Genomic DNA, 10,448 nt, shown 5'->3' with positions numbered 1-10,448 from the left:
CCATTAATACCGTCCAGTAACGACACTAAACCGGAGACACACGCTGTTTGTTAGCGTGGTGTTCTCGTGGATAAAACAACAAGCTGCTCACAACAGGTTCGTGGTCATTTTGGAAAGTTAGCTAACGTTTGCTAAGCTAACAAGCTAGCGCACGAGCGACTCGTTAGCCCATAATTCGGGTTGACGGTTGGTGGAGTCCAAATGGGCGCGTGGTGAACTCGGGTGTGCCGCAGTTTGTTTGCAACAACGACAACAAAAAGGAGCAGTATTTTTGAAAACCACACGCCAGGAAACGCACTTTTCCGCTGTCTAGTGTCAATTCCTCAAAATGGGGTCTGCTAACGTACGTCTCCGCCATTTTGTGACAGGTTTTTCATTGAGCAAAGGGGTACGTGTAATGGTTGAATGTAACCCCATCAAGAAGATATCCGCTTGGCAGTTACAGGAAGAAGGGATCAGGAGTAATTTTCAACCACCCCGCGAGATAAAAGTCGTTTTGAGGCGGTCAGCAAGGGACAGGGTGCTGCTTACCGCAGCGTTACACGCTTACAGCAAGACATGACTCCATGACAAATAATAAAAACACCAAACACGTTAGTGGCCATATGTAAACCACATATTATTTTATGTTTAACAACAAACAACTGTAAATAGGTGCTTTGACACATAGTGATCACAACGTGTAGTGGAAGTATATAGTTTGAATTGACATCATAATGAAGCCTGTTTATCGCCCAAATGTTTCAAATAAACACGATTGCAACCCAAGTGGCACTTTATGTGGAAACATCACAAATCATGGTCAAAAGGCATTGTTTGTCATTCATTCAATTACTGTCACGTTCAATTAAGAGTTGCACGGAACCACTGTTCAATATGGCACGAGACACATAACTGCGTTAAATACATATTTTTGGAGGAATGCACAATGCAAGAATATCATTCCCCCCCCCGAAAATGGAAATGCATGAAGTGACAAACTAGCGTGTCGACAAAAAACACACATGTAAACAATCATTACTCTTGATCACATTACTTTGCAGCGCGCCCCCCTAAATGAGGGATTTATTTATTTTGAAAGTAACATATTTGTTACTTCATCCTCCATACCTTATTTTGTTGTAGAATGGTGTATTTGAACATATATCAAATAAAATGTCAATAGACTATACTATAGCTGTATTTGTATGCATTTGTTTGTTTCCTATTGGAAATACAAGATCGTCATTTAATTAATAGGCTATTTGTGCGGTCGATGCCACTTATTCTAGGGCTTTAAGTCAGCCTGGAAAATAAGTATTTTACAGATAAATAAATAAAAAAGTAGGGTCGCCCTCTATTACACGCCTGGTTGGGATAACAAGGGGGCTATGTTAATTAGTGTTATCCCCTCCCCCCACGGGACATTTCCGAGTACCTCCTGACCCGTTTTCCAAACAGAGAAAAGAGTTGTCAGACGGTCCCTAAAAAAGAAAACAGTCTCTATTGTTCAGGCGCCCGCTCTGCTCTGGATGCTGCAGTGCCGCCTGTGGCCACAGAGGGCGCTGCACGCATGGCAGTCCGGGCTCCTCGGCCTTCACATCTTTTTGTCTGAGAACTGCATCCCTCTGCCGCTCTACAGTGTGCGATAGCCTCGGAGCTGCGTCCGCAACACACTGTCAAACCACTCCAAACGAATACAACCGCGACCAAAAGCATTAATTCTCCACATTCTGGCATGGCGTTTCCAGTCTACCGGGTGAATCGGTCGTATTTCTGACTGTTCGTCGGAACTTAGTCCGGGGTTGATCGGGCTTGCTTTCTGTGTGCATCAGTCTTTATTAGCGGAGCTGCCGCTCTTCTTGCTATCAGCAATTTCTTTAACTTTTTAAACACTCAGCTTCGCGAATGACTGAGCGCCGGCGGAGTATGGGATCCTTGGTGTCTTAAGAAGCGTCTGAAGTGGGGTTCAACCGTTTTTGCATGCAAAAACAATGGCAAATTCGACGGGGAAAAATCTACTAGATCAGCGGAGGAAAGGACAGGCTTTCCTGGACGAGCTGCGGCAATTTCACCAAAGCAGAGGGTGAGATTGGGGCGTCTTTATTACCAAGAAATGCAACTTTAAATCTTCATTGCATTCGGCCGAGAGTTAGCCGAAACTGTTATTTCAACATGTATGCCTTTATTTCTTGTGTTTTCCCCGCAGATCGCCGTTCAGGAAGATTCCTATCGTGGGTGGGAAAGAGCTGGACCTGAATGCTCTCTATGTCAGAGTCGTCGCTTTAGGTGGATTTGCTAAGGTGAGTGGGAACTAAAAGTGGATTTCTCCAAACTCTGCTGTCCGTGGACTCGTCGGTGGACGACTCCACGACTCGGTGCGGGATCCCCGGGACGAGTGTAACCCTCCACACACACGCACGGCAGCGGGTCGGTGTTGGCCTTGTGCTAGTTTGCCATGTATCTCTATGCGATGTGGTGGCTTGTGTTGTTGTGTGGTTTGAATCGAGAGTCCCAAACCGCTCGCAGCCAGAGTGCAGTCGGGAGCGACTCGGAAATTAGCGGGCACGTTTAACATCGATTATCGGCACGGGAAACACCGGCCGGGACTCGGCGCTCCGCCCGGGGGGTTTTCGCCGGCGGTTTCCACCCAGGGGGGGAAGCTTGATATCGCTTTCTCGCCATAGCCATCTTTCTTCGGCTTCATGGCTGAGCACAAAATGTAGGCCTCACAGGCCCGTGTAGTGAACACGGCAAACGGCTCCTGGAGAAGAAAAAAACACGACTCCAGGCAGCAAACGGCTGGCGCACGCGGAAAAGCGTTCGTGTTGAGGCGGAGTCGAGCCTCGCGCGGTTTTACCGACAAAAAAAACGGAAAAGTCAAGTTAGCCTGTTAGCTACGATGCTAACTAGCACAGTAACGATACTATCCTAAAGGGAGTCAGTTGTACTTGCTGGTGTGACAAATGTAAATATGTGCAGATAACGGGCATACTAGCCGCTAATTAAACGACATTTTACTAAATGTGAGCCACTGCTGGATCATTTAAAAGTAACTCTTTATTAAAGGTATTTTCAGCAGTTGGAGGAAGTTATCGATTAATGATTGGCCTCATTGGGGGGGACCTGTAGCCGACCAGATGGTTGCAGTGTGACCGCTCTTTTTGTGTGTTGTTGTTGCTGCTGCAAAGTGCTTGTTAACAGACCCGTTTTTCTCTCATCCTTTTTCCAGGTCTCTGACAAAAACCAATGGCTCGAGCTCGGGGACGAGTTCAACTGTCCGAGGAGCTGCTCCAACGCTGCATTTGCTTTAAAACAGTACTACCTTCGGTAAGTTGCGCGCCTCCTCCCAGGTAGCATGTGGGGAAGTGTTTACAAACGCGGAGGAGCAGTCTGCAGCATCTGGAGCCTCCGCGCTCCTCTTTACTAGGAAGCGGCAAGAGCGCGGTGTTATGACGTGTGCAATTAAAGCAGGCTCCATAGTAGTGTGTGTGTATTTGTCATGGCATTGTGGATTACCTCCTTGGCCCTCTTCCACATGAGAAAAGAACACTGATCTATCTTTTATGAAAACAAGTGTAGGGCCAAATGTTTCTTTTGTTTTTTTGTGGGAAGTCTGCAACCTAGTTTTGAAGAACACCCTTATTCATCAATCCAGATGACCCTAAACCACACACACATGGCGGTTATTCCTTCCTGAAAACACGGTGGCCCCAGGGCACCTGGGTACTTACAGCACTACAGATTGAGCAGCTCTAGGCTCTTTAACTTGTGTAACATTCAGGCTCCCTATGTCTCAACCCAGTCAGCTGCAGGTGATAGGAGTCTGGTGGACATGCAGCTCTCTTCAACAGCTGGCATTTGTGGGGCGTGTTTTTTATTTTTTTGGCGGTTGATGCTTTCTCCATACTCTCCTTTTTTCTTCTCTTCCCTTCTACCTCATGCAACGATTGTTCCCATCACTAGCACCTTGCACATTGCAGCCTCTCATGGACGTGTTGCAGGCAACTGCAGGTCGCTTGTAGATATAGAACTATCTGCCAATAATCTGTGTATTTTATTTTCACTAAATTGGTGCAAGCTGTGGGAGTGTAGTGGCTAGTTTGATTGCCAACAGTACGCCTCTGATGAGACTTGTTGCTCCTCAAAGTTTGCAGATAAACATCAGCGTTGTCTGCAGGGGTCTGAGCAATTTGGGCACATGTAGGGCATGTGGTGTTGCTGAAGTTAGTGGAGGTGTTTCTGGGCGCCATAATAGCCACACACCACTAATTACCTGCAACATATTTAGTGTAAATGACGGAACACTTGACAAAGGGTTTTCTCTAAAGCGGAGGATTATGTAATAGTCTGCTTGGATGTCCAGACAGCTGACTAGACGGTTGTTTAGGTCTGTTCTCCGAGTGGAAGTAGCTTTAGCGCAACGGTGTTGAGTTTCTGTGATCTGATTTAATTTGTGAACCACTAATATTCAGATATCTGTCTCTGTCTAGCAGGTTTTGAGTGTGTCAAAAGTTGCAAAAAGTAAAATGAACCTCCTATAATACTTGAAAGCTGGACACTGTTTGGCCAACGAGTGTGTCTTTTATCTAAAGTCAGAAAGTGGTTAATAAATGCCTTGTTCTGCAGGTGGGAGCAGAACATAACACAAAGCTATCATCGTGGCTATTTTCTTTGGGAAGACATTTTCACATGCGATACTCGGAACAGCACTGTAATTATTACCGGTGACTATATTTTTGGAAGGTGGACGAGCAAAGGGAGGCCTGACCGCCGAGTCGACCGACCCGCTGAATATCGCCGGGCAGCTGCCGGCTCTTCTCTCTTGTAGAGTTTATCTCGGGCGGTTCAGTGCGGTGGATGTCAGAGGCAGCAGGCGGCTAGACTGGTCTTGCCTCCACTAAAGCTGATAAATAGACTCTCCTCGCCTCCCCATGCTGCTGTTTTGCTGACAGAGTATAGAAAGTAGGTTTTCTTCTCTCTCTCCAGTTTTTCTATTCATAAGTAGACTAATAATGTGATCACGGTGTGTGTTTGGGAGGTTCAGTTTTCCCTCATGATTTTGCATGATTGGATGTCTTGAAAGCAGCACCGCGTAACATTGAATGAGATCGTAGTTTGGCTCAGTTTGGGAATCTGGAATTTCAAGTTGACAACTTTAGTGCCAATTCCCGGTGTTTTAGTTATGCCTGAGGGATTAAAATGAGTTCACAGGAAGGACTGGAGGCTACTCCCTTGCTGCAGGGATGACTTTTTCTGATACAGGACTGACTGAATCGGACGATCGCGATGTGGCTCCCTCTGGTCGGCACTTCCCACTCAGTGCAGAGTAATGAGCAGCACCCGGTGTTCCCTGCCAGCTCCCGTTGCCGTCTACTTGATATCTGAATGTCACCCGGCAATAAGTGAGCAGCGCTCGCCAGAAAATATTATTTCCAGCTTGTTTTCCGCTAGTTGAAGCGCCACCTGGACACGGATCCCACCGACGGAGCCGGTTTCACGTCCAGCTTCGGGGGAGGAAGAGTTCTCACTCTGGATCAAGAGTGTTGCCATCAAATCACGCCGACACTCTAAAGGGCATGGTTTAAGGGCATGTTTATTTTGGCTTCATTAGCAAGATTGAAGCAAAATATATACATTTGAAATGAGGGGTGTTCAGGTGCGAGAGTGAGAAAGTTGCTGGTATAAAGTGGCAAGTGTTAAATACATGAGTGAACATGTGAAAAGGGCCTTGGCCGGATCTTCTACTGACCATGAACAAGCTTTAGAGGTGGAGGAATTTAGGAAAACTGTAAATGAACAGTATTACAATATAGAGCCCTCACTATCTTTATTAGTCTGTAATATCCAGGAACTGACCTGTGTTCTCCAGATCTAGTCCTTTTACTCCAGAGAACCTTTTACATCTCCATAATTTGACATCCGTTTATGTTGTACGTCTGCACTCCGTCTCAGTGGTTTGGGTTTGAGTTACCGGCACCGGCAGCTGCTTCCAGTTTTCCTGTGGCTACACTCATTTGGATGATTCTCAGTCAATACTATTTCACATCTCCACGCTATTCTCTCTTCCATTAGTCGTTTCATATGATTCGGGGCACTGAGCGCTCAACCCACGTGGAGCAGCTAGAGCCCTGATTGTTTTCTTCTCTCCACTAAAACGCCGCCCAGCTCAGGTCGCGCCTCTGAGTGGTGAATGAAAATTGTACGAGAATGAGGCCTCTAGCGCCGCTACAGTCTTTGACTCCTTTTATTTTTTTTTTCACAAGCTGCAGCACGCTGAACACAGAAGCCAAGTCAGCTGACGGACACCCGGCTCAACCTTTTGTTTGCCCTCTCCGCCGCATCCCCATCGGGAGGAAATCAGGCCCAGGAGGCGCAGACATCTACTGCCCGCCTACTTTATTGTGGCTGCTCAAATTGTCTTGACGAGATTTGTACACATGGCTAGAAATGTGTGGGAGGCCAAACTGGTTTAACTGGCCTCGTTTAACGGTTGCCCTGTGATCTCGCATCATATGGCGTCTATTGTGAGGAATAACATTGGCTTAAAAAAAACAACTGAACTTTGATTTGATGCGTGTATGTAGCAGTGACCTATGGACGGTGTTTTGAGTAATCTGTGTCGGGGCACAGTCGTACAGCACAGATCCGGTTTCACCGTTTGAACCCCGCGCTGTAATGCGAGCATGCGGGGCTCCGGGACGGTTTCACCGGTCCGCTGCGATCGCAGGAAAGCAAACCACCTTTTTATCTACTCGTTCTGCTGAATCCTACAACGCCAACCAAGTCACATGTTTTTTGTGTTTGTTTTTTTTCAGAGTGGAACAGGCTGCTTCCTATACAGCGAAATAATCCCACCACACTTTCGCCTCTAACTGTTTGTGGTATAGTGAAGCAGATGCAATCCGGTACACAGGTTTACTCATTTCAGCCGGTATTTGAGTAGACTAGAGGTCCAAGTGTTTCTCCTCTGCTGCTTCTAGCATGCAGACTCACTTTTTAGGTCCCAAAATTATTCCCACGACCCCGGCAATTAAACTGTGTTTCAGTTGCCACATGATTTTGAGCATGATGTGCTTTTCCCTTTTATTATCGTGCCAGCTGGCAAGTGGATTGTAGTTAATAGTATTTCAAACTTCTTGTGAAAAGTAAAATGAGTATAATTGTAGCCAGAACTGCAGATTGAGGCTGCAGAGAAACAGAAGTTAAAATGCCGACTGAATGTTTCTTTTAGTTTAGAGTTGGATCAGGCTGATCACTGAAAAGGTATCGCAGGCGTTGGAAATCATCCGGAGGCCACTGTGTCTATTAATGTGTCCACTTGTCTATTTATGTGCCAAAGTAGCTCTTGTAGTTTGCTTGTGCAAAACTGCGGCGGTGCAGGTGCAATGTCAAAAGTCTTGCTTTTCGGATGACATACTTTCACACCTGATTTGCTCAAAGACGACATGTTGCATCGCTGTTTCTACGAGGAAGAACACAGAACATGGAACGATTGCTCCAGCCTGGCGCCACACACACACACACTACTACCTTTTTCTGCTCGGCCGGTGTCGATTCTCATGACTGGTTCTGAGATTATTCCGGGTACCATCATGTCTGCTTCCCGTGTGCGCCAGTAGACTCTCCCTCTCCCGCTGAAACATCTGGATGAAGTGGCCTTTTGATCTCGCTTGCATTAGCCGTGTCTGTATTCCTCCCCGCCTCCTCCGAGCTGCTGCTCTGACTTCAGAGATGCTCCGGTGACGGATAGTTGTCGATAAAGACGGTGGGTTTTGCGGACCAGCGTGTGTCTTCTTCTTCTTCTTCTTCTTCTTCTTCTTCTTCATTAATGCAGCATAATAAGAGCGCAAGAGCAAACCTATCAAAGATAACATCTGAAGGCTCTTTGAGAGCGTTCTTCGTCCCGTCTGTAATCCGACCGGCCCGACAGCAGCGTGGGCCACCACTGATAGTCTAATCTTTTTCTCTCAGTTTCCTTGTTAACCAGCAGATCGTACATGACGGTGGGCCTAGAATCTGCCTTTGCCGTTTCATTAGATGGATGATCTGGTTAAAATGTTTGCTGTGGGTGTAATGCAGCCTACAGCTCTTCAGCAGAAGTAGAGTCTCTTCATTTTCTAAGTGTATTTCACACATAACTGGAGTTTGTTCTGTGTGTTTAGTCCATGCCAAAGGATTAGGAAACTGAGCGATTGGACAAATATATCAGGGGTGTCCGAGTTTTATTGGGGGGGTTTGGGTGCTTTTTTTGTTTTGACATATTATTGTGCTAACTTTATGTTCTGCCTCGTTGAGAATTGAATTGGGTAAATGATGATCCTGTAAAGCGCGAAACAAAGCATGGCAGTTGAGCTTTTTTGTTGCGCTGATTTCAGTGACGGTGACTAAAGTGTTTGTCGCTTGGTCGTGCACCTCCTGAATTATTATTTTGTAACTAATCGCTAATCGAACTAAATTCGCAAATAGAGCTTTTGAGGCACGACTGTCACAAATATTCAGTGATCAAAGCGCTATAAACGTGTCTGAGGATTTCACAAAGAAGGCCAATTAGATTTTAAATGCTTTAGAAACCAGGACTCAGAAACCACGGCTCGCGCTGCGGTGCTGCGCACAGTTGAAAGCAGCGCTTTAGTGGTTTCTGTCCGGTGGCTTGGTGCTGAAAAGCAAAAAATACATGTGTTCCTATTTGAGAACTAGACCTAAAACTACCACATGCACTTTGGATGTTTAAAGGCACGGTTACGTTACCCCACCTTGTTTGTTTATTTGGAGGCTGCAAGAGCTGACCCTCTTTCTAATGCTGTCTTTACAGCATGTACACACAAGGTGATGTCATCTAGTTAATGGGAGAAGAGTCTGGGATCTACAGAGGAGCGTAGACCTTAAGGGGTGGCATGCAGATATATTGTTTTCATTGTAAATGCAGACAAATTAAAACAATTTAATTATGTATAAGAAATAAAAGACCTGCACCACCTGCAGTGCTGAAATCATAATGCATTATACAATATTACACACACACACACCCATTGTAGACTGTCAGCGCTTGATGTAGCTCAGCAATATTCACTTCCAGCACAGATATCAGAAGTATCACAGCTAGCTAGCGTTAGCAGCCCAGCTACACGGCAGAGACGGCCTGCATAAAGTCACCTGAACGCCGTCCTGTCCACCACCACCACTCACCTTGTCAACAAACCTAGAGCGCAGATCAGTGTAGTCTTTTTGTGTGTGTCCATGACATGGGTGCAATCTGCTTAATTCACTACTTAATGGCTAGAGCAAGCTCGCCACCTGGTGTTGTGACATTCCCATAAACTGTAACCAATAACGTCACCGTTTACAGGACTGTAGTGATTCGAGACAACGCTTCACTTTTGTGCACCTTGTCATGACAAAAAGAGGAAAAAGGTTCATGATCAGTGGCACAATAAGGGAAATGGTGAAATCGACACAATAAACAGCAGCAGGTGGGCAGGGTCAGCCCTAAACATCGTCTGATCACACTGTCAAACAGACCAGCAAGTGATTGACATTTGAGAGAAATTAAGGTACATTTGCTGTCAAAAAATAAATAGTTAGAATGTACATGACGGCTTATTTCCAAGGAGCCGATGGTACGGTAAATAGCAGTCGCACAAAAGTCCGGCTCACTGCCAAGGAAAACATCTTCTCCTTGACACATATCACCCGTGCTGGCGGTGTTCTGGAGGAACTTATTCTTCTTCTGCTGCAAAAAAAGTCACATCCAGGATGTGCTGCTAACCACTGATCCACCGTGCCAGCCAGATCGACACGGCTGATAGCTGGAATGGAGGCGCTTGCGCTTGTTAAATGGGTCGTTTTTACTGGAAGGCCTTTTTTATGCAACCTCTCCATTATCATACATGCATTCTCCACTTGGGTGATGCAGACTCTCATGAGTCACAGGAATACCATCAGAGCACAGAGATAGTATTGCAGTCACAGCCGTGTCTTATGCTGTCCTCTTCCTTCATGCAGAGCTCCAGTGTGACTTTTAAGTCTGCTGTCGGGCAATACACAGTCTCCTCTATAAGTGATTCATCTTTAACTGAATTTTCCTCGACTGACTCCGCCTTCGACAAACGCCTCCGTGAATATTGACAAATCCCAGCAAACATTTCTGTCCAGATATTGGCAGTGGTGGGTGTTTGTTTGTTTGTGTGTTGGCATGCCTGCGTCCACGTCCAGCAGGGGGCAATGCACGCACGCACGCACACACACACACAGGCATTTGGGCAGTGGAAGCTGTGATCCAGATGACCGTAAATAACAAGGCGGTGTTGACGGCGGCTGTTTGCAAACACATGACTGTTCGTCTCGTGCCGCGCCGCTTTCATCAAACTCCTTTTTTTTTCTTTTTTTTTGCACTCGTTTTATTTTGGAGGGAAAGCGTGCATCAGTGTTAGCGGTGACGGTACGGTGGTGGCTTCTGTTGGTGTTGC

General features: G+C 46.2%; 1 protein-coding gene across 1 annotated transcript in view; it reads left to right on the top strand.

The window, feature by feature from the left end:
* Positions 1-1,973: 1,973 nt before the first annotated feature.
* Positions 1,974-10,448, top strand: part of arid2 (AT-rich interactive domain 2) — a gene marked incomplete at its 5' end in the record, with an annotated part of 29,490 nt that continues 21,015 nt past the window's right edge. The window contains 3 exons of the mRNA XM_079236453.1: positions 1,974-2,065; positions 2,189-2,282; positions 3,212-3,309. Coding sequence (XP_079092579.1) covers positions 1,974-2,065; positions 2,189-2,282; positions 3,212-3,309 — 284 coding nt within the window. The remainder of the gene's footprint in view (positions 2,066-2,188; positions 2,283-3,211; positions 3,310-10,448) is intronic.

This window comes from Taurulus bubalis, assembly GCF_910589615.1.
Source record: "Taurulus bubalis genome assembly, chromosome: 20".
Classification (NCBI taxonomy): domain Eukaryota; kingdom Metazoa; phylum Chordata; class Actinopteri; order Perciformes; family Cottidae; genus Taurulus; species Taurulus bubalis.
Note: the sequence above shows the minus strand (reverse complement) of the source record. Positions and strands in the feature narration are given on the sequence as shown.